We start from the raw sequence: 24,231 nt of genomic DNA on the forward strand, positions 1-24,231 counted from the left end.
CGGCTTTGTGGTATAAGAGCTACCCTCCTTCACTTCCGCAGCCTGATCTCCTTCACATTGCCAAAGCCTCTTGAATCTCTGATTTTTGCTCCTTCAAGAGACATAGTCCATATTCATTCTATCCTTCAGTTACTCCAAGAAAAGTCTTCACTTGTGGTCTGAATCACCAGCAAGGGTACATATTGAACCAATCTGTCCTTGCTCCATCAATTTCTTCCTTCCCTTGAGGTGTGCATGCCGCAGTCATGCATCTGGCTTAAGTGAAGCACCAGGCTGTGATACTCACATCGGTCTCAACAACCTTCCAACGTACAGAAAACCCTTTCGACGGCCAAGTTGCAGACACATCTACCAGTCTATGTTTCTGTCACAGAGACACACTGCAAGCACTGGACCTGAATTTGTCTTCCTCTACGTTGTGGGCAAAGATTACAACCCTACTGGGGATTGTTGACATCAATCTCACCCCCCTTAACCCGAGCCGAGTCTTTCTGGAGGATGGTGGCGGTCTATTGACCTTCCTGAACGGGTTGATCGGAACGTGGTCCTCTGCGTTCGAACCCCTAAGGTTCGAAGTGTACCGGTTTGGAAACCTCCAGCCACTGATAAAGCGTGGAACATCAAATCTGTCTCTCCTTCTGGACGAGTCACCAACGTCGACCACATCTCTGTCAACTTGCATGGCGTACCAGCCTCCTGCTTCTTTGGCGGCGGCTATTGCAAGGTCATGAGTGCGAAGCAACAAGCTCAAGCAGCGCCACATCACGAAGCTGCTTCCATTTCTCACCTTAGGAGGCCACATCAACGTGGCTCTCCGGTCACAACGGACTACTGTGGTCATCCCAGACATCCGAACACGCCCAACTCAAGCTCGCCTGCTGGGTTCGACGCCAGCAGCGCCGAAATCCATCAGTATTTCCAGCTCAAAGACAATCATCGACCTTGAAGGGACAATACTGAGGATATTTGCGACCCTAACAGCAATTCTTCACCTGCATCGGAACCAGGCTCAGTGAAGAGTATTGTCCTTCCGCTCCCCATCTCTCCATCAGCATCCACAACAAAAGCCATTTCTCAGCAAGAAAACAAAATGCCGTCCCGCCCACAGGTCACATCGAATGCGATATCTTCACGCCACCCTGAAAATGTCTCCTCTGGACCAGAGCCCGATGGTGAAGAGCCGTCAGCTCCAGCAGCAAAACTACATTTGCAAAATCTTGAATCCAAGAAAGAAAAAAAAAAGAGAACAGAAAACCCCCCCCAAAAAACATGCATACCAACGATAAGATCTATCTCAGCTTCCCGAGACGAAGATGAGCCAGCCATGGTTCGTGCATGGAACACATAGAGATGATAAGGGCGCAGCAATGATTCGAGCACCACCTCATTGCTCCCTGCCTGCCTGCCTGCCTCCGTTTCACACCGAAGCAATCCGGTACCTACCCCACCTCGGGCCCCGATAAAGAGTAGAACATCAAATCCTCCGCTCTCCGCTCTGCCACCTTCGCGGCACTTTCAGTGTTCCCTTCCATAAAGTCCAAGAGACCCGAAAAAGAAAGGACGTTCTCGTTCTTCTTCCTCTTCTTCTTCGTCGTCGTCAACACCATGATTCCCTCCGCCTCCTCTGCCGCCGCCGCCGCCGCACAGTCGACAAGCTGGCTACGTTGTCTGCTTGCGGGATTTTTGGTATCTATCTATATATATTTCCGTGCGGCCATTCAGTCGTGAGCTCTTACTACTACTGTTGTTGTAGTTGTTGTCGTTGCTCGCGCTGAGAGGCTGTGCCCTGCCCTGCCCTGCCCTGCCCTGCTTGACCACCGTTTCCGAGGAATGGAGGTAATTATGTTCTGCTTCGCGCACGTCGGTGCGTTCTGTCCTTGACTAAGCATCCCTGTCCTAGTTGGCCTCTTCACCGCCATGCAGAGGAAGGATATTTCTCCACCGTTTGCGTTTGTTCGGTGGGGATTGCATCAAGCAGAGCAGAGAAAAGCAGAATAGAGAGGATGTTGGCGTGGAGTTGAAAGTGTAAGTTTGTGAGGGGGAAGAAAGTCCGAGAGGAAAGAATATTGTCAAGGTTGTGTTTTTTCTTCTTCTCCACAGCCGCCGGGGGGGAGGGGGCGGAATGGCAAGGTTGGTTTTTATGTACATAGAATCAAGACATCACTTACCTTTCCCCCCCAAGTCAAAAGTCGAAGTGGAGGTCGAAATTCGAAGCACACCGACCTCTATAGCCCCTTTTCACCTTTCTTCCCCATGTCCTAGCTCAACCGCAACCTCGCTTAAACCGGTGCCGGGGTGAAAAATAATCGAAAAAAAATCCCTGCTTAACACCCTTCCTCCCATGTTCGACGGAATCTCCCCCATCCGGTCCAGCAAAAAGCAAATCGGAAAACTTTGTTTGTTGCGGGCCGCAATGCCCGATGTAAACTGGGGAGGTGGGGGGAGTGGGTGGGGGATATGGGACATTGTTTGCACCGATCACTAAATCATTCCGTTCATTTGTTCGTTCCTCCCCTTCCTTTTCCCTCGATGTGGTGTTTTTTTTCCCTCTTCGCTACGCCGGGTCGATGGTCAATAGCTGTGCTGGGTGTAGGTTTTTGCAATCGTTGTCATGATGAGGAGGAGAGGGGGAGGGATGAGAGAGAGTGTGTGTGTGAGTGTGAGATTGAGGGAACAAAAGCAGCAAAGGACGTGTGTATCTGGTTCGAGTAATCTTGCTATAGATTTGTAAGGAGGAATGTCCATATGGGATAGATCTGGTCCGCTGCCTCGAATTGACGGGGTCTGACTCTTTCTTCTGTCTGCCTGCCTACCTCCCATATAGTAGTAATACGTATCTGAACATCTACTTACAACCTCCCTCTGCCTCCGTCGGCCTGCTTCCAGCTCCGGACTCCACCCCCGGTTCTGATGCCTATCGATTTCATCCATCTTTCGCCATCTTCCCTATTGTCCTTTCTTGGTCCAGAATTGGTGCATGTCTGTCCGGCTGTCTCATGCTCTCTTGGGCCTTGCGCGCAGGAATCGATGATCACTGTCCTTGTTTACGGGCTGGCGAGTTTCACATGTCCCGGATTTGCTGGCCTCGGTCTCATCTGCATCGTCGGTCTTGCTGATGGAGCATGTTTTCTACCTCTTTCCGTCTTTTGCGCCGCCCAGTCGTAGAATGAGCTCCATGAGCTTCGGAGGCTGGTTCCTTTTGGAGGCGAGCGGATGCATAGAGCTTGTCTGAGACTGATGCTGGAGTGTATCGTTAATACCTACCGTATCATGGGATGCTAGCTAAGCCACATTTTGTAGCGTCGCATGATGAAATGGGGTGATCCGGTCGCGTAGTGTGATCTTGAGATGACAGCCCTATAGCTTCAGCTCTCTCCAACCCTTTCACTACCTGACTTCTTTGCAGCTCGACTCTGTTGCACAGCTCTGTGCCCACCTTCCAATCTCTCCACCTCCTCCCTAACCCTCTCAATCTCCCTCAACACCTCTCCATACCTCCTCCCCACCTCCCTCATCACACCCTTCTTCCCTTTCCCCTCCCCTTCCCCACCATTCTCCAACTCCGATCCCAACCCAACACCCTCAAACTCGTCAACTACACCCTTTAAAAACCGCTCCCTCTCTTCAACCTCCCCCTCCACCTCCTCAAGATGTCGTTGATAGTTGCCCAACGCTGTCTGCACGTCCTTGTTATACATGCTGTTCCTATATCTCAAGTATACCATCTCGATCCTCTTCGCCAGTGCACTCGCGACGGTGCTGAGATGGGCGGAGCGGGCTTTGGTGTTGCGTGCGTGGAGACCGTGGGTTGTGAGCTCGAGGTGGGTTAGGACTGTACGGAGGAGGGTGAGGTGGGTGGTGCTGTGTTGGAGGGTTGTATTGTAGAGGGAGGGTAGGGAGGAGTGAAGGGTTGGGGGTGGTATCTGGGGTAGAAGCGGATAGAGGAGGGCAGGGAGCGAGGGTGTTGAAGACGAGACGGTGGTGTTCTTGACGGTTTTGTTGAGGGTACGTTTGCTGTTGGCCACTTGTTTGGCTGAGGCGGGCTCGACTGGTGACGAAGTAGAGGAGGCGATCTTGCAGAGGATATCATGCTGGTGCTGGAGGCTTGCAGACACTGGGATTGCAATCTCTTCCATATGATCGTGAAATGCGTCAATGTCCGGCCTGAGCAGCTCGTAATCGTCCCCGTGGAGGTCGAGGATGGGAGCTTCGTCTAAGATGATGGATATCGTGCCAACTATTTCCCTCTGCTTGGGAGCAAAGTTTAGCACCTCTTCATCCTCTTTCTCCACGCTTCTCGTAGCAATATTCCTGATGCTCGACTTCAGCAGCTCCTCTGTCGCTGCTTGCAGCAAATGAGAGCGTAGCGCTTGAGAGGTCGAGGCATTGGCTTCGCTCAATGCGCGGGTCGAGGCGTCCGGGCTGAGGAGGTTAGTGGTAAGGTGTCTATGGAGTGAGGCGAATTGAGGGTTTGATACAAGGATTGAGTTGGCTATGGGTGGAATCATGCTTCAACACTGCTTCCCTGAATTGACGCATCGGCCGCGAAGGCGAATACAGTAATAATGGCCTACTACGTATGTTCCAAAGATGTTTACTGCTATCCACAAGGGGAAATCAGGGCACAGGGGTAGGGTTAGGCGAGGCACAGTTTGCTCCAATAACAGTGCACATCTGCAGATCCGTATCAACCAGTAAATTATGCTGATGACCTGGTCATGATGCTGTGAAAAGCTATCACGTAGTTCCTTGATTGTCCTTGATTGTCCGGTGAGCTAATTCAGGAGATCCTCCCTCCCGCATGGAAGACCGCTAAGCAATCTCGCTGGTGTAATTGTTGAAATGCTGCCGCCAGGTTGCCTCAACGCTTGGATGAAGAGTGGCACACGCCCTTGTAACAAGTCGCTAAAACTGCTGCACACTGAACCGAAAGATGCAATAGCACTCATCGTTTTGGCCAGGAAACGATTCACTCTTCTTCGCTTTCCTCAGAGTCTTCGTCACTACTCTCGACAGCATTTTCGACAGATCGGTCTGGGCAGGCCTGTCAGTAAGATACTATCATACAGATCTAGCGGTACTCACTCGGGTCTGGGGAGGTCTGTCCACCATCATAAACACCCAGCTTCCCTTTTAACTCCCGAATCTGCTGTTCTTGCTCTTGTTTCGACATAGGCTTGTTCTTCTTTGGCTTGCCAGTCGCTGACATGGGAGCTGCATACGATGGCTGTTGAGGAGGTTCCGGCTCAGGTGGAGCATGCTCGCCATACTTCTTGACGAAGCTGAGAAGCTTCAGGAGAACATGATTTGGCAGTTCGTCAATGTCCAGCTCGATTTCCGTCTCATGGGTGTTCTTGAGGGATGGAACGTTCGATTGAATGATCTTGAGCGCTTCGGACATTCGCGCATCTGGCAATGAAGAGATCCCGGTAGAGATGTACTGCTTTTCGTTGTACGTGACAAAATGCTCCTTCTCCTGCTTGGATTTGGTAGAGCCCTTCTTCTTATCCTTGCCGGTCTGCTGGGGTGCGGGAAAGCTTGTCGGCTTGTCCTTCTTCTTCGGCTTTCCGCTCTTCTTCGATACAGCCGGTGCTGGTGGAGTGGTCTTCTTTTTCTTCTTCGGAGCTGACTGTAGGTTGCCGATCGTCTGGCTCATCATGGCAATCTGCGCCTTCAGCTGGGCAATCTCATCAGTCCTCTCATCGTTACTGTCGTCGTCCTCGTCCTCACTTGCTTCATCTTCCTCGTCTTCGTCGCCTGCACTCTGCGGCTCTGATGCTGGCTCATGTGAAGCAAGCCATTCATCCTTGGTAGCCCACTTGTCCTCGAAAACTTTCTCAAGTTGCTGACCAGCGGTATGCACGAATTCCCCGGGTGCATTGAAGAGGAAGCAGTTCTTGAAAATTTGGCGAATATCTTCTTCAAAATCTCGCGCTCTCTCGTACTGATTGTTCTCCAGCTTTCTTTCCACGGTATCTAGATCCATCGGCTTCTTGATGACGGAGTGATAGTTTGGTATATTGAGCGCCACGGGGTCGACGGGAAGGTAGAAAAATTGGGCGAACGAGTAATACTTAGGCTTCTTCATCTCATTGATGACTTCCCTACAGAACTTGAGTTGCCATTCGAACTTCTTCTTCCTAGGCCGACCAGGGCCAAACTCCTGATCTCGATGTTTGGGTGGATGAATGGCGCGTTTCGGACGTCCGTCTCCAACCGTCGAGTCGCGTCGGATGAGTGGTATGCCCTGCGGGTTCAATGCAAATGTTGTCCCTGATACAGGAGTAGCTGGAGATCGAGTGGTGCTGGCTATGGAAGCTTGCGATGTAGATGGCCGTCGTTGCGAAGCAGTACGTACAGGGTGTTCTTTTGTTTTTGCTGATTTTTTCTCCTCCTTGACAGGCACCACAAAATCAGCGCGTGGTAGTTGTCTCATTTGATTGTTGAATGAATGCCTCATCTTCACCCCTGAGTCAGTAACATTGTGGTTCGGTCCGTTGAAAAGTGCTGTGTTGTCGACGATCAAATTGAAGTCGGCAACAAATGCCGAGACACTTTGGTACTTTGAGCCCTTCAGCTTTCGGTCCATGGTTCCCAGATCCATCGGTTGCTTGATGATATCAAAGTATGTGGGGATTTGTAAAGCAACGGGGTTAACGGGCTCACGGAAGTATTGTGAGATGGCACTCTTTTTCAAGTTCGCGATCACCTTTTTCATATGTCCCAACCTCGCAGGTGTGACCATGTCATCAGCCGGAGGCGATTGTTCGGTAGTGCGCTGATCTGCAGGTGAATGACGTACAGGAGCTTCCGGTACCTTGAACTCTGGTTCCATCGCCGCCACTTCGGATTTCAATCTCTTCGCTGCGGGACCTTCCTCATCATCCTCCTCATCTCGGTCGCGCGAGATTTTTCCAGGAGAGGGAGGCGCGTCAAGCATTGGTCGATCTACTTGAAGGTGACCAGATGATTCTGGAGCAGCAGAAGCAGGTGCAGGCGCCAGAGGTTGATCTGCTGACAAAGTCGCATGCGCTGGTTCTGATGGTGGTGGAGGAGACGGTAAAGCAATGTCGGTAACCGCAAGGGGATTCATGGTAGCGGGTTGATGACCAGCGGCGTCAAAAGATATATCCATATCGAAAGTCAAGGCGTTTTGCTCTTCAACAGGAATCGATGCAGGTTGGGGAGAAATTGTGCGCTCAATAGGACCGTTGCCACCTGCTGCGAGTCCTTGAGCCAACTCCGGATCATTCGCGAGATCTTGCTGGTGCTTCTCGTTTTTGATTCGAAGTGCGGTCTCGGATTCTTGAGGCAGAGGTTGAGGTGAAGATCTCATGTCAGAAGTGGGCGCTTGTTCTGGTGCAGGCCGCACTTCAGACACAGGATCTATAGGGTCTTGGGGAGTGGCGGTTGTGGCCGAATTCTGAGTCCCAACTTGAGTAGTCGAAGGCGCGAAGGAGTCGAATGAAGATGAGGCTTGTAAAGAAGACGAAGAAGCTAATAGTGTTATGTCGGTGGTCGTGCTTTCCGTCTGGGGCGGGTTTGAAGGTGGTGGTGAGCTCAAGTTGCCATTCATCTGAGGAGAAGGCGCACCATTAGTCGTTGGAAACGCGTCATGTGCACGCCCATTCTGATGCGGAGTGTCGTCCATGGTAGAAGGATGAACAAGACGATCAGTTTGAGGTTCGGAGTCAGTCATGATTTCCTGGACAGGTTGAAGTGGCAATTCAGTCAAGTTGTCCAGTGCAGGTGGTGTTGCAACCGAGAATGCTGGCTTTGAGGGTAGAGGTGTTTGCACATCCTCGGCATTTGAAGCTACTGCGCCAACATTATGTGTTTCGTAACGCTCAAGTTGTTTTTCTGGCTCTGGTGTGGGTGGCCTGTCAGAAAGACCTTCGGCCTTGGCAAGCTCTTCAGGTCGCCTAGAATTTCCGGGTCAATAAACTTGGGGTGAGACAGTCATGACCGAACTCACCTCGAGAACTCCATGGTCACCTCCATTTGCGGATACTGCGTAAACGTTCTCGAATAGATCCCGACCGGCGGGCAGAAAAGGCAGCAGCTTTACTAGGTACTGGGAAATTTTAAGCTGATGGATCCCCTTTCGCTTGGAAGCCTGGCAAGACTTTTTGTATAGGGCGAATGGTCAAAGCGAATTTGCAGCTTCGGAGCAGAGGTTGAGGTTTGTTGGCCGCAGTCTTAAAAGGCAGGCTATGACTGATCACGAAATGACCAGAATATGATCACACCGAGGAAAGGTTTAGAAAATGCACGAACAACACAGCGCCACAAAGAAGAAATGGTTGATTAAAGACGTATTTAAGAGGCCGAGCCGTTGATGATGACACAGCAAAGTGGCAATATCGAAGGCGACGCGCTTATGGCGATAATGACAATAAAAGGTGCAGATAACAGCCGACGCCTGCTGATGGTGGTCATGTGACGGATGAAGTTGGTCTTGCCGGCAATTCCCGAAGGGCGCCAAGAAGCATGCAGTTCAGTAGTGTCGATTAAGACTTGTCGTGGAAAACACGCGTCATTTGACTTGTTTTATTGGACAAGACCTGATCAATGCAGTGCAATGATGGGCGCGATCCCCGGATGACGTAAGGTATGCGCGCGGATATGAGGATTAATTGTGGTTGAGTCGAAAGAAGATGCGCGGGCGAATCGGATAAAGTGCGGTTGTTGTCGCAGTGCGGGCGTTGTGATGGGACGCGGAGCGGGCACAAGAAATTGGAGAGTGAGGTGAAAAATGCAGCGGACGGGGTGTGTAAATTATTTATGTATCGCTGAGGCGATTCTCCGTTCTATCACTAGCGTGTTCAACATGCATTTCACAACCTGTCCTCTACCGAGACTGATTGGCTGACTGCAACCAATCCCCGCTGCGAGTCCCTTGCTAGCGCCTTCACTAGCTTCGTCAAATCTACTCCTCGACAGCCCGTGCCAGGGGTCAAAATTAGTGGCCAGTTTTGTGGGGTACACAGCTCTGCGAAGGGCCATGATTTCTAACCCCCACTGGTGCTAGACCCTCCAATCCAGGTGGCCAATGCGCCACACTCCAGCCAAGCTTTTGCCAGCTCTAAACCTCGAGCTCTAACGGCCGCCCCTTTTCTCCATTTCCGCAGCCTGCCTTTCTCAAGGCAGACGTGCAGTCACTCGGTCGTACGGATTCCGTAAGGATTTTTGCTGATTCGTCATCAAGTCCTTGCCAGCAGCCTTGTCGCAAGCACAGCTTTCTGTTCGTTCATATATTTTGAGGCTCAAAGCATTCGATGAAGACGCTGATCTCAACAATCCTAGGCTATGAGTCATAGATCTGAGATCGCCATGCTGCATCTGTACCTTCCCACGCTGGTATACGTAGTATGGTACCGGCACGAAGCACTTCGAGAGGTCCTGGCTGGTGTATCTGGGGTCCAGGAAGTGGACTCGACCAAGAGTTTGCTTGACTGCGCCCTGTGCCACGTCTGAGAGTGATCCCGGATCGAGTAAAAGCAGACTTCACTCGTCACACGGAGAGCCTGTGCATAGTCCATGAGCACAAAAGCATCAGATTCCTTGCTGCAAAATGTGCCTGTATCCTGCAGGTTTTGCAGGACGCTTGATTCAGACGTACACAAGGCTTACCAATTATGTGAGAGCGTGCTGGATATGACATCGAAGCTGCGAAGATGGGTTTTTCGTAGCCAAAAGGAGCCTCAAACCAATGGCTTGAGTCGAGATAAAAGTAAAGATGTAGAAAAGTTGCTTGCGAGATGGTCAAGGAGACCCTCCTATAATCGTTAATCTCTGGCATCGCCCTCCAAGCATCTCTTCCAAGCTATTCTGGAGTCTGCATTCTCAATAAGCATAGGTGGTCAACATATTGCACAGAGCATCAAGGTCTCAAAAGGCAGTGAGACGGGTGATATGGTTGATATACAGATAACGGAGTAGATATGAGAGAGATGGTAGGTAATGGCCCTTTCCGCAGGGGTTACGCTTGTGCTGGTTTGTCCACCAGCAAGTCCCGTCTCAAATTGAACGAATGATGCATGGAAAATGATCAACTGTGATAGGACGGTGGATAGACAAAGCATGACAGGGTGAACGGGGACATATACGGCGCGACGAGGCGGGAAGGAAGGGAGAATAGCAAAAGCAATAGTACGTAGTACGACGGGGAGAACGACCGATGCACTAAGTACTAAGTATTGTAACTAGTAATGCCTAAGCTCAAACTTGGCAAAGCCTTGGAGAGGTTGCAGTGTCGAAGCTTTTTTCAAACTCCCAAACTGCGCCCGTAAAGCTACATCGCAAAGATCTTCCGACATTCAATGATTTTGATTTTGACATCTTAACGCTTGCCTGTGCGAGCCAGAAACATGACAATGCGCTCGGGTGTCTCACTCTCCACCGTTCTCACTCAAGCCCTCCATACAAACGACAACAACCTTCTCGAATCATGTTTCCACAATACCGACACCCAAATCATCCGATCCACCGTGCAACGCTTAGACTCGAAATTGGCGGGGATCCTGATACAGAAGCTCGCGGAGCGCCTATCGGGTCGACCGGGACGATATGGGCATCTTCTGGTGTGGGTACAATGGATCTGCGTCGCGCATGGGGGCGCCATTGGTGGTCAACCTGATGTTATAAATAAGATCAAAACTCTGTATGGGGTACTCAATCAGCGGTCGAAAACGCTGGACTCTTTACTGCTGCTTAAGGGGAAGCTGGACATGCTAGATGCGCAATTGGGGTTGAGGAAACAGCTGTTAAGCGAAGGAGGTCCAGTCAGGAATCCGGACGAGGGCCATGTCATTTACATCGAGGGTGAAGAGGAGGGCAGCAACAGCGACGAGGAGGAGGATGTCGTCAATGGTGATACTAGGGCTGCTTTAACCGCGGAAAGTGGAGCAAGGAAGAAGAACCTCCATGAATTGATACCAGTGGACGAGGAGGGGTCCGAAGATGACGAAGACATGCCCATGACCAACGGGATCGTCGCTGAGTACGATGGCTCAGAACTCGATTCCGAGGACGAGGATGAAGAAGCTCCCATCCTGCAACGCAAAGGAGGTATAGTGGACGACGAAGCTGAAGAAAGTGACGAGGACAGCCATCCAAGTGATCGGGAAGATGACACGTCGGAAGAGGAAGACGTAAGTGAAGCTGGTGAAGAGGACTCGGAAATGGACGATTTCATCGACGATGGCCCGATCGCGGAAGATGATCAGGAGTCGGCCTCTGAAATATCAATAGATAAGACGCCGGAAAAGCCGCCAGTCAAGGTACAGAGGCAGCATCGATGATTTATAAAGTTGTTTCCTCGGGGTCTCGAACTTTGGGAGACACCGCAACTCCTTTCCTGTCTAGTATGCGTTACAAGCTCGCATACCTTTTCCATGACCACCACCATCACTGCTGATTTCTCCATCCCAACCTCCCCCTTTTTATCTATCCACACATGCCTACTCATCTGCTGCCCAACTGAGAAAAAATACAACCAAAGGTCCCCCTTCCCATCTCTCTCCGTCCTCACCAATCTCGCCTGTCTCTTCATCCAAAATACGTCGCCACGATTCCGATCTGCCTCGCGTTCTACACGCAACACGCATCACCTGTCGCGGCAGACTTCAAGATGACCAACGAGTCAGAACAGACTGCAACACCAATGGATACTGCATTGTTCTCCTCATCGACCTTCTTGTTTTGCACTAGCATACATACATATACCCATACACGCCGTCGAAGAGATCGAAGTGGAAATCATTGCCCTCTAGTCGAGTCTAAGTGAGCGCCGTAACCGCAACACATCAGGGAGAAGGAGAAAAAGGAAGCACATTAGAGTTGATCTGTGCACCATCTTTCACGACTCTACCCCCGCTTTCCTTACGGTAGGCACACATGCCAGCCTCTATGCCACATACCATGCTTTCCCAGCCGGGATCATTCAGCAAAGGTTTCAGACAAGTGACTCACACCCAGCATGGGCTTTAAGTACTAGCCAAATCATCTATGAGATGACAACATCAGATGAAACTCCTCCGAGAGCTATCCCCAGACCATTCGACAGAGAATCCGAGAGCGAGAACGGAATACAGAGAATTTATTGCATCTGCATGGAAAAGGATAGAAAAGAAAAGGAATACTGTTGAGCAAGGCGCGCTGACTGGCTGGCTGTTCTGGTGTCTTGATCGTGCATGCGTGTCATGCTCCTACATGCAAGACTTCGAGTTCAAATTCGAATTCCGGAGCGTCGACGCTATCGAGGCGACGAGTCTATCTCTTGCTTCTACGCATTGCACAAGCAGTCAATTTGGTTCGTTATGTCATGTCCGCCTCAGTGTCAGCGTCAGGGGGGTAAAAGAAAACAGCAAGTGTGAATGGAAGTGCCTTCTGCTCATCTAAGTGCCAAATCCTACCTACGCCTATGAATTCCGACCCAGCTACCCAAGTATCATGGTGAGACAGGAGACGGTTGACAATATCTTGGCTACTATCCTCTATCCATTCCCCCGTAGGAGGGTGGTTCTAAGAGCGGCCTCGTCGGAGTATCCCCCACCGCTCCAGATTCGTATGGTCTCGATCTTTGGCTAAGGGGCTTTCCCTTTCCCCATCCCTGGGGCGTGCCGCCTCTTCCGTGGGAGTATTCTTGCGCGTACCTTACAGACGGCGAGTCGGCTGCCACACGGGGAGACCCGGTCTCGGATCCATCAGACGAATCTGCAAACCGAGATCTTAGGAGCTGAAGACTGGGGTCCTGGCCTGGACATGGAGCTAGAGCTGGAGCTTGAGCTTCGGCACGGGTAGCGAAGAGACGCTTACTTGCGGACGCGGAGGTGGGACCTTCGGGGATCAAGCGGACGGGGAGGGCGGCGCGGCGACGTGAAGAACTTGCGCCCTGAGAACTGAGAGAGCCTTGCGACCCTGGGCTTGCGATGGGGGATATGAGAGTACCGAATCGAGGGGTGGATCCGCCTTGGACTCGGAGAGTCTCTTCTTCTTGTTTAACACGGGCTAGGACTTTGCCCTCGTGTCTACTGCGAGGCGAATCTGCAGAACCCGATTCCTCTGGCGGTGCAAAAGCACCTCCGGATTGGCTTGCACCCTGCAATACGAGGCCGGATTGGCTAGCGCTTCCTCCGCTACGGGAGCTCCCAGCGGACCCTTGATTCCCGCCTGAAGCTCCGCTGCCACCTGTCTTCGGATCTGGATCTCTACCTCGACCAAGTGCTATACCCAACCCAAACATTTTCGCACCAAAGGGAAACATTCCTGCAGGTGTAGGTGCACGTTCAGGCTGAGCAGCAGGAGCACTTGGACCAGCCGCAGCCCTGTCTCTTGCAGCCTGTTGCGGGGCGACATTTTGGCGCATTGTGGTATCACGCAGGCCGGGCTCGCCTCCGCCACGAGATGCACGTGGAGGTAAGGCTGGAGATCTAGCAGTTGCAGCTGGTGCAGCTCGACGTGGACCTGTGGCGGCTGGTCTGCCTTCGCGCCCGGTTCTCAAGGACAGGCTCGCCATATGTTCAGGTCTTTCTCCCACCACGGGTGCAGGTGCACGTGGGTCCCCAATTAGCCCTCCTGCGGACGCTGCTTGGCCTGATGCAGCTTGGCGACGCACGGCATCCTGTAGGCTACCTGAAGAGTGGACTGCAGCGATCGCTTGGTCAGTCCAGCTGAACAGACTGGCTGATGAAAGATTCGGCCGCATCCCAGCAGGTGCCTCGGAAGAAAAAGCTGCGTCCCTTTGAGCTGCTTCATGGAAGGCAGAATGCACACCTAGGCGGGATGCTCTAGGTGGTTCTCCGCCTGCAAATGCTGTTCCGCCCACACTAGAAAGCGTCCTGGGCGTATGAGCGTCTATCTCGTCAAGATTTTGACTATGAATACTATCCAAGGGAGGTGCAACTCCGGCAAATGGATTCGTATGGGAAGTTCTCCCCCCAGATGCAGCTGTTCCCGGCTGAGGTGGTGTAGATCGAGCTGCTGCAGATTGACCTTTTACGGGTCTATACCGACTCTCTCTAGGCGAAACTTCATCACCTCCTGCGGGAGAAGGCACTCCTCCGCCTGGATTTCTTGCGAGCGGTGTGCGGGTTGTGCTAGTGCGGAATGAAGCATGAGTACTTGGAGCTGGGGTCGGTCGGCCATCTCCGTTACGGCGGGACCTAGATGGAGGAGGCGCATCCGAACCGGCTGGATCATGATCATGATCCGGATCCGGTCCAAAAGCACACGGTACCCAATGGCCTGGTGGTCGATTGCCCCAATCTCCATTCGGACCGGGATAGCCATCCCGGTCGATTTGCTCGATAAATCGTTGCAATCTTATGGCTTTTTCAGCTCCTTGTTGGGCGAGCTCGGCCTTTTTCTGGGCCCACTCCAATCTCTCCTGGGCCTCTTCCGCTGCTCTCATGGTGGTAGGATCTGGCGAGCGTCTACCCAAGGCCGAGGATGCAGCAGTCGCTGCAACAGCCAGGTCGTGGGCTTCACGCTCGAGTCTACTGCATTCGTCCTTGAGCCTCTGGGCTTTCAGTGGGCGTTTGCGGGATTTCTCCGCGATTGTTCTTCGTAAAATGTCAATCACAGGCGCCCCGGCCCTCTGTGGCTGTGAAAGCAGATTCATTATCTCCAGTTCGTCTCGTCTGTGCGGTGGGGTGTGCGCAAACTTGGGGTTCTCATCCCCATTACGAAGGGGAGGACCCCATGGAGGCAATTCCATGCCATCTTTGACACGCCTGATTGCAATCCGTATTCGCGCCGCATACTTGCTCCTCTCTGAACTGCAGCCGCAGCACTGACTGCTACAATGGCAGGCGCTGTATATGTTCTGCCATTGATTCGCCAGACGTTCAAACTCGGTGCTCTCCTTGATTGCCCTCTGAAAAAATTGCATGTCATCTTCACTGGCCGTATTTGAGGCTACTCTATAGATGATCCAAGTCTTCCGAAGCCATCCCCATGAAGCGACTGTACCGGTCCCACTGACAAAACAGCCTAGACACACATCAGTTTCTATGACGTGAGCTTGAGCAGGGAGAGATACAGATGGCTGCGTTTAGTGCAAGAGAAGCTGCCATGTGCCTGATGCAGCGGACGAGGAGCGTCTGACAGATCTTGATTGTCAGCCATGGTGCAGGATCGGGTATTGCTCGAGACGACATACCTGTGTATTTCAGAAATCTCTAGATATACGATATGATGAAGCTTGAAGGGAATTGTGCCCTGACCACACCAGATGAAGAAAATACTATACAACAAAGGGGCCAAGCTCCGTTATAGCCGATCTACGCAAGCCGGATAAACCTGGCCGTAGTGATTCTTTATACACTTTAACGCACTCGACCCCGTAATCATGCAAAGCCTTTGCTGTTATAGTTGATACCGTGGAGCAGTAGTTTCACGACGTTGTCTGTGATCAGTTTGACACTAATACTCCGGTTTCATGGGTGATTAAAGCCCGAAAACAGCCCCACGTGATGGAAACAAGCTTCTCAGCAACGTCTTGCTTGCCCATGCTGAGTCATTCGAGACCACCATGATCACCGTATGCATGACGGTGACGAGATGCGAGCTCGACAAGCGATTGGAGCGGCAAGTGGATGAGAACGGGGTCAAAACATGATCTGCCCCTTGAAAGGTTCATGGTAAGGAGTTATCGCAGGGTTTCATGTCCATGTGCGGAGAAGAGGACTCAGGTCCTTGACCCAGGCTACTTCAAGAATGATTTCGCGTGCCACAGCCGCGACGACGCGCCTGGACCATTATTCCGCTGCTGAATGTTGATCAACAGCAGCATGGATACGATGTCCCCGACCTGGGTGCTCCTGTTTGCGGATCCTTCGGAATGACCTCTGTCCTGCAGTCACCTGACGTTCACAGACGACATTGCTCTCGTGTTGCTCGTACGAGGGGAATCAATGAGCTGGATCACACTTTTGGTGTACGAGCCACTCGTTCAATACAGCTCCGCGTCCTTGAAACAATCGTAATGGACGATCACATAACGCTTTTCGGACGCTGCAATAGATCTGCGTCCAGGAGAGCCCGCAAGCGAGCACTAGTAGTGCTTCGTGGTGGAGCTTGCAAATAGTTGGGTGTGTCTGAGGCAGATGGAGTTTCTAGGACCGGATCTAAGAAGAGCCGCGCCGGCAATGTGACACCATCTTGATCGTGCCGTGCCATCAAGAACCCTTGAAACAACTTAACAGGTCAGTTTGTGTCAGGATATCCCCACCATTGCCACAGAAGAAATACTCCAGGAAACAGGTGAAATGATGATCTAAGAGACTGATTCAATTAGCAATTGCAGGCAATCACCATCCATGCGTGACTGTGTTACCCCCGGCCAGCGTTTCGTCAAATTTCTGCCCGCGCCACTTTCAGCCATCCTTCACCAGTTTACTGCCTGCAGTCATATATCACTCAATCAGCCCATGTATGTGGCAACCTCTCAAGTGAGCTTGCCATGTGCAATGCCCTATGCGAACTTTTCTTCAAAGCAGTGCCAAATTTTCTAGGCGTAGGCATTCTCGGAAATTTCCATGTAAGGTTTGCGTGCAGCTCATACACGACTTCCTATAGGGCAGCCCTAAGACTAGGAGGATTGTAACTACTCTCTGCTTTCATTGTTGCTCGTAGCGAAGGAGAGCCAAGAATCATACCGTTCGAGATCTGACATGTAGGAAAAGCATCACTCTCATTCTGACTGGTGCTTCCACAAGCTTATGCTGCCGGTGGTCGCTGGTGTATGTGCTCAGCTCTGCCGGGCATACGAGGTAGAACACAATCCAACTAGAAGATTTGATACTTCACACTGCCCTCTGACCCTGACGACGTGACCAGCATATGCATCGAGTAGTACTGTCTAACACAAGTCACGCAGTTACCATAAAGAGTTGCAAACGTAAGCTCCACGCAAAGATGCATGATAATTGCAGTTAATTCAAGGCAGGCCCAGGGAAGTTCTCATGAAGTGAGCAACTTATTAATAGTAGTCGTACTGTATTGGCGGTTGCTACAACGTAAGTGGTATGGCGATCTAGTACTCCGTACGTAAGATCTGCTTCCCAAGAATGAACGGTCGCTTGATCAACGAATGCGCCACAAATATGCTGCATGCAAAGCCACAGGTGACGTGTTGACGGCCTTCGGAGTTCGTCGACTTTCCACATTGGCACTGCAATCTGCAGCCTGCAGTCCACAGTGCAGTGGGTGGGTGAGTGCAGAGCTCTATCGGCCAAGGGTTGATGACGAACATTCAAGCAATATGGGTGGCTGGCAGCAGCAGCCAAGGTTCATGGCCAGTTTGATTGGGCGTCATGTGCCAATAGTGGAGCAAGTCACGGGGGTCATGCTTGCCATCTCTGCCCGCTCTGCCAACTTGCCGCCCGGACTGAGCCGGCCTCTTGTGTTTCGATAGCTATATCACTTCACCTTCTGCCTTTCCCTCCTCTTTCTTCTGGCTACCCACACACCAAATATTCCAACTCCCCTCTTACCGACTGAGAAACACCAAACCTCGTTTCTGCTGCTTTCACACTCCTGTAACTACCTCCACAATGCCTTTCACAGCTTCGTAAGTCCACCTCGAGCGTTGTTACTCCACTTTGTCGCAGCGTCTTCGGATGGCTACAAGAACAACAATAAAAGTGAGAGTATCTTGACTGCGACGTTTTGCTAACTACTCCATTTCCAGCGACATCTTCAAGATTATTATTGCGATCCTCCTGCCACCTTTAGGCGTCTTCCTAGAGCGCGGATGTGGCAGCGATTTGCTAATCAACATACTTCTGACGGTCCTTGGTTACATTCCTGGCATTATTCACGCACTGTATGCTTCGCTGCAATTTGATCTCCCCAAGTTTTTGCTGACCTTGATCACAGCTACATTATCCTCAAGTATTAATGTATGCCGAACCCATTACCGTCCATTGCCCTCGCTATCCGACGAGGTTCGACATCCCCTCGGCACCCATGATATCCCATTTCATACTTGTCGCGAGCGATTTACCATGGCCAGAAAAGTGCCCACATTAATCACGGCTTGATGCAACCTCGTCCTTTTTCATACGAATAGGGAAACGCATGAGGGCAGAGTCTCGTCTTCCTAAGCAGAATTCAGGATGTGGATTGCTTGAAGTTGTTCAGTCAGTACGTTTTGTGGGCGAGAAGGCACGTGTGTACTGCTGCGAGCGTGTCACCAGAGCCCTAGTTTTGCTTGATACAAGTGGTGGTGGATAGCAACAAATGCCACTCGACAATTCAAGACTTTCATACTTGATGAATTGTATACTTTTTCGCCATAATTGCTCCATGTATGTTGGATTGTAGGCTCTTTACGTACCCGGTCATATATTAGAATAGGTGGTAGCCGCCATTATTTGTGATATGATGTGCGATTGCAGGCCGAGAATTCAGAATCACCAGTTTTCTTTTTACACAGATCAAGCACCACTAGTTAATGCACCTACTATGCTGAAGCCCCCAAAGCATTGTCTCGATTAAGGGGAGCTGCCTGAAAACTCCTATTTTCACATACCCCCAAGACACAGCCTCCGCAGAGAGGGTCTTGGAGCAGTTTCTTACACAAAGCCACCGCTACAAGTGAACCCAGTCTAGCGCTTACTAGATGCAGCTTTACTGCGCCCCAGAGTACTGCGCCCACGGACACTCTGGATTACAGAGGGGATGGCCTGTTGACCATGCATTATTGAGCAAGACAGAAGAGCCAGAGCAGAGCCCGAGGGGCCCTATCGCATAAGGCTGCGTCACGTGGTCACTGCTAGTACTAGGACAAACCACATCTTGTCTTACACATCGGGCCTAGCTGGTCGCCTGCTTACCGCCCGCCCTAAGCAGCGACCACTGACCAGGCGCGTACCGCAGTGAATATCAACACCTCAAACAAATCCACTCCAAGCCATCAGCGCTCAACAAGTTCCTGATAGGTTTCACGATGGCGCGTAACCCTCACGTCAGCATTGGCTGCCATGCTTCTGTCCTGCTACATCATCGCAGACGAGATATCGACAAAATCTACACCAAGGCCTCTGTTATGCGCGCTTCTCAACTATCACCAAGTGCCCTACACCGTGTCTTTTGCCATGGTGCCTTTCTTCCTATCTTTCTCCTATTGTACGACTAAACTCATGTTGTCATGATGGTTCTCGCCTGGGAATGATTTTCCACTGGTATGTTCTACTCCCAAAGTCAAGACAAAGGGAAGCCCAATAGCCCCTGCAATACAAGAGTCATCCGCAACCGGATCATCTTGCTAGATTGGCGTGTTCAACAAAGAAGCTTCTATGACGGAACTGATTTGCTTGCAGAATACTTACAGCATGCTACAACCTCGACGATTGCTCTCCACGTCCTCATTGTCTCGTCGTGCGGCTGAGCTTGGGTCTAATACGTCGTCACCTGTTATACCCCAGCCTTTGGATGTCCTTCTCCCTGCTTGCTCCAAACCCTGCCTCCGTGCTTTCATAGCAGACAGTTATCCTTCGTCCAGCTCCAAGAGTATTGATACTCTATGTACGACTAATACTACTACCGGATTCACCCTTGGCGAGGCTGCTCTTATTTGCGAAAATTCATATTGTGCGGTGGAGGGTCAAGTTGACAAGGGGATCTTTTCAATCTGTGCAAACGTTCCTCGAGCTATTAGGCCTTCGCACAACGCTATTACAGTGGTTCCGATGGCGACGTCTAATCTCACACCCGGTTCGAATGCATTCTCCTCAGCACTTCCTCCCGCAATTGGCCCCCCCACAACGACCAGCGTGGACACCACCCAAATCGCAACTGCTACAGGGGCGCCTTCAACGACTCCAGCGCCTTTTTCTCCACTACCACCCTTCCCAACATCCTCTTCGATTTCGTCTTTCCGTGAAACTGCTTCTGCAAGCCCATCAACATCAACAGCTTCTGTATCGTCTTCAACGACCACACAACCGGCCGAATCCGATGCGGCCAGAACCTCAGGCTTATCTCCAACCGTGGCTCCTACCACTTCCTCAGAGCAAGGCAGTCTAAATACTGGCCAAATTGTTGGTATATGCTTAGCAGCTGTGGCGATTTTTGGGTTTGTTCTCGGAGCTTTGTTGTTCTTATACCGCAGGCGAAGAGAAATCAATCGGAAGCGTCGAGGATCAAGATGGTCCGATAGTATCGAAAAGCAGCCACCGTCCCCGTTCTCACCGGCCGATCATCATATCGAGGCCGGTGTTTCAAACCCTCGAGCAGCCACCCCTGACCACAGCCAACGATTTTATGCACCTCCCACAAAGACTCAGGAGAAGCGGAGGAGTTTCTGGCGAAGAAGTATCAAGCCAGAAGATATTGGTGTCGCTGTAAGCCCAGAAGTCGTGCAGGCTGGTTCTCCAACAAGTATTTCGTCGCAGCGGACGACTTCACAGCTGTTGCCAGAATTTCCACATTACTCCCTATGGCCAGCGCCTCTAAAAAAAAGTCAGCAAAATGCAGCCACCTTTGAACAACGGCGACAACCCGAGCGGCCCACAGTCACATTTCCCAGCACCTTTGTGGAACGTAAAAAGGCTAATAAACCACCGCGCATTGTTTCTTCCCGGACAGGAAATGGGTTACCTACAGATCCTAGAGCACAGATGTATAGGCTAGGACAAGCGAAGAGTGTGAATGACAAGATTCCTCTTACGCCAGTCTACGACAACGGAAACGTTTCCATGGCTTCGGGAGCTATCTTGCCTCCAAGGCAGAATAATTTCCTGCAACCAGGACATCCTTCTCAAGCGCAGCGAAAATATGATCCATATCTGCAAGACCAAAAGGTCGCACCCAACCCAATACCTGCTCAGACAATTAAATTGCTGCCACCATCGCCGCCAGGGGCACATTCTGAGGCATCAAGCTCACGTCGAGCTCCTCCTTTACGACGAGGTTCTTCTGCGTCAGACGCAACCAACATCGAGGACGACGAAGATACTACCCCAGAACAAGAAACAGATAAACAGTTGAGACCTACACCATTGAGTCCAGTTCTTGAATCTCCTCGCCACTATTCTCTTTCGCCAATCGAGCGACTTACCAGCCCACTAAATGATCTTGCCTATCCTTCGCCACCTCGCCCAGCTGCCATCTCCAAACAAGCTGAAAAGCAACCTCGACCCCGAGTGGTAGAGTTTGCCGACCCATTAGGTCGAACGAGCTCCCCATCGCGAACCCCTACAGAAGCAGCATCAAGAAGAGACCACCTCATCCTGGATGAGCGAAGTCTGTTGTCCACTGCATCTTCATCCGCATCGTCGCCCTTGCGGAAGAGAGACGAGTCTCCCTCAACGTTACTGGCCAAGCGAAAGGGTGACAGAGCGGCAGATCAGATGCTGCAACATGGTCTGAGGTTGAGCTCTTCGGCTGCAAATGCGCTCCCGAGGAGTAGATACCAGGTTAATAACCAAAATGAGACAAGAGCCAGAAAGGGATCCGATACGGAGAACGACAACGGTATGAATACCGTTTTGAAGACGCCTCCCCCAAAGGGTGGGCAAGGTCTGAAAAGCCCGCCGTTCTGGACACCGAAATTAACGCCTACAAGGAGAGGGGAGGATCTGTTTCTGCGGGTTGAATAAATGAGTGATGAAGCTCGACTTGTAGATGGAGTGACACATCGGCCATTTGGGCCTTTCCTTCCTCAAGCCCCCTTTCTCCGTGCTGAACGTATTGCGTCAGGCCGAAATGGAGCGGACACTCTGAACTTTTGTTCTACACGCGTTCACTAGCTTAGCATATTGATACCCCCATTGCATTTTCGGCAGATATATAAACTATTTGCCAATCACCGCTTTTGGTGCCCACGTGCGCCAGACCCTCGTGTCTTCTGCTCGCATAACTAAGTGACCAAACCGAACGCTAGGATAAGGCCGTAGGAAGAGAGATATATGATGAGGCTCTTATTCAATTTGTGGATCAACTAAGTTATGATAACTTGTAAGCCAGCTAGTTACTCTATGCGGTTAGATTGGCGCCGAGGGAATGAAAATAATCGAATATCAAGCCCCACTGTCCCTCCTACCGAACTTGCCATTTGGTTCCAGTATTCACGAGGGAGAAAGGTCCGAGATCGACGACTTTGATGTTGAAAGCCACTGGCTGTTTTCGGCCTGGTAGTCTGGATCGTCGTTGTGACGGAGTTGTGTAAATTGGAGATGCCTACCTGCAATGGATGGGAGCAATTTGATTGATTCTAGTATGGATGAAGGAGAGAAGCTGGGGAGCAGCAAGAGCTAATCTAAGAAGCAGCAGCGCCAAGGCAGAGCTAACGGAACGTGCACGTGACACTGCCGGTGCTTGAAAGGAAATCAAGAACTTTTGGTGTGGAAAGTTCCCAGCTTCGTCCTCGGACTGCGAGCGACTCGTGGTGGAAGGAGTTGCTCTATCGATAGCATGAGATGCGGAATTTCACTCCACTAGGTTAGGGAGCTTGGACATGATTTGAGGAGAAATGGATGTCTGGGGTGATTGTGAATGAGTTCAGAGGACTTGGCCTGTCAGCGGCTAAATCGTGTTGCTCCAGATGGTCTTCGCCAGTATCTCCGAGATCCTGTGCCCAGCTGCGTAGTGATATTGCCTGCATCCGTATTGGCTCAACCGCTTCAATACCGATACCATCCTCTTCTGCGACACCACGTTGGACGACGGTCTGTTGATGGGCATCATGAAGAAAAGCACCGTCCTCAGCAATGCGTTCTCTTGCTATGCACTCCTCTTCGCCATTGTCTGGATGATCTGTGATGCCCCTGTTTGGCCATTCCAAAATATCCCTTGGGGGAGTGAATGTACCCTGATCTCTGTATCTCGTTTCGCTTGGAACTCGTTCACGTATAGGCCGGTAATGTTTACAGCTTTGCCGATGAACTTGATTGCCTTCGGTTATGATGCGTGTCCAAGGAATCAGGCAGATGTAGCAGAACGCGTGCTTGCATCGAGAGCCTGTGCATATCAATGGGCATCATCTGCAGGAAGGACTAAGTATACTTACAGGTCATGTGGTCACATCCATCGGCCTTTTCGATAGGGGTTCCACATCCATTTCCAGGACATCTGACAGAAATCCGAGTTACCTCTGCCATGGATTGCTGGTCCTGTTCTTGCTTCAAGCGGACTTCTTCTTCGGCCTTTGTTCTCTGATCTTGAAAGTCTTTGCATGAAATGCCTCCGTGGTAGTCTACGTCACAGTTGAGGCACGTCATGCGTCCACATGCATCACAGGTCGCATAGGATTCGCTTTCTGGATCGCAAAGGAAACCATTCTGGCAATCAGGTGCGGCGCACCAGCGGAAATTGAGGCCTTCATGCATTGCCTGCTGGACGGAAATGCGCCCGTATCGATCGAAAAACTCCGGATTGCTCCAGGCTTGGATGTCAGCAGGACTCAATGTTGCATGACACATAGGACAGGGTATTGTGTTCACCGCGTTCATTTCAAGCTGATTCTCGACATGTTGCTGCAAACAAGCGAGGCAAATCGTGCTTCGATGGGCACAACCTGATGTTATACGGCGCCAGGGCGTGTTCACGGTACGAAGCAACTCCGTACTACAGACCACACAATTCTGGACTGGCAGTCCTGGCCAATAGTCCGTGAGATTCGTGATTCGTGGAGCGTCCATATCGTCGCGTTTTCGCTTCAACGAGTTTTGAGAATTTCCTGTGCCACTGCTGCCCCCATTCTCGGATTCGCTTTCGACACCTCCTCGGGGCTTTGCACCTATGAGTGGCTGCGTGGTTGCACCGTCATCATCACGTATGAATCTCAAAAGCCTTATTGCAGGAATGGCAGATTCATCAACCCCTCGATCTTGCACGACCCTGTGGCACATAAGGTCAAAGAGCGTAGTCTTCCTCTTTTTTCGCCAATGTTCGACCTGGAAATAGTCAAGTATTTCTCTGATTTCCTCTCGGTCCCATGTCGAACACTTTCGTCCGAAGAGGCGAGGTATGCTGCTTGCGCTGGTTGCTGGGGTCTGCAAGTCTCCCTGAGACTTACTCGACCCAACTGAGACCGACTCAATTTTCATCTTTGGAGATGTGGATTTACGTTTCTTTTGCTTCACCGGTGCAGGAAGTTTGAAGCACTCCAAAATTTGTTTACAGGCTCCACGGTGCTGTCGGCAAGGGCGGTTGAGGGCCTCTCCAGTGATCGAGAACGAACTTCAGCTTACTGGCCTTCGAACAGCAGAAGTAAGGCTGATC

At 51.2% G+C, this 24,231-nt stretch overlaps 5 protein-coding genes across 5 annotated transcripts; 2 read left to right on the forward strand and 3 right to left on the reverse strand.

Moving 5' to 3' along the window:
* Nucleotides 1–3,365: 3,365 nt before the first annotated feature.
* Nucleotides 3,366–7,989, reverse strand: EPUS_00808 (uncharacterized protein; the record flags this gene model as incomplete). Its single annotated transcript, XM_007801588.1, has 4 exons — nt 3,366–4,422; nt 4,974–5,034; nt 5,086–7,922; nt 7,976–7,989. The coding sequence occupies 4 exons, from the start codon at nt 7,987–7,989 to the stop codon at nt 3,366–3,368; spliced, it is 3,969 nt and encodes a 1,322-aa protein (XP_007799779.1).
* A 2,387-nt stretch (nt 7,990–10,376) lies between these two features.
* EPUS_00809 (uncharacterized protein) lies at nt 10,377–11,303 on the forward strand (the record flags this gene model as incomplete). Its single annotated transcript, XM_007801589.1, has 1 exon — nt 10,377–11,303. One exon carries the CDS (start codon nt 10,377–10,379, stop codon nt 11,301–11,303), a length of 927 nt encoding a protein of 308 aa, XP_007799780.1.
* Nucleotides 11,304–12,490: 1,187 nt separating this feature from the next.
* On the reverse strand, nt 12,491–15,129 carry EPUS_00810 (uncharacterized protein; the record flags this gene model as incomplete). The annotated part of the gene is made up of 2 exons (XM_007801590.1): nt 12,491–14,994; nt 15,096–15,129. 2 exons carry the CDS (start codon nt 15,127–15,129, stop codon nt 12,491–12,493), a joined length of 2,538 nt encoding a protein of 845 aa, XP_007799781.1.
* A 4,568-nt stretch (nt 15,130–19,697) lies between these two features.
* Nucleotides 19,698–21,608, forward strand: EPUS_00811 (uncharacterized protein; the record flags this gene model as incomplete). The annotated part of the gene is made up of 1 exon (XM_007801591.1): nt 19,698–21,608. One exon carries the CDS (start codon nt 19,698–19,700, stop codon nt 21,606–21,608), a length of 1,911 nt encoding a protein of 636 aa, XP_007799782.1.
* Nucleotides 21,609–22,509: 901 nt separating this feature from the next.
* On the reverse strand, nt 22,510–24,056 carry EPUS_00812 (uncharacterized protein; the record flags this gene model as incomplete). Its single annotated transcript, XM_007801592.1, has 2 exons — nt 22,510–22,523; nt 23,018–24,056. 2 exons carry the CDS (start codon nt 24,054–24,056, stop codon nt 22,510–22,512), a joined length of 1,053 nt encoding a protein of 350 aa, XP_007799783.1.
* Between the last annotated feature and the right edge of the window lie 175 nt (nt 24,057–24,231).

Source organism: Endocarpon pusillum (assembly GCF_000464535.1).
Source record: "Endocarpon pusillum Z07020 unplaced genomic scaffold scaffold1300, whole genome shotgun sequence".
Lineage (NCBI taxonomy): Eukaryota > Fungi > Ascomycota > Eurotiomycetes > Verrucariales > Verrucariaceae > Endocarpon > Endocarpon pusillum.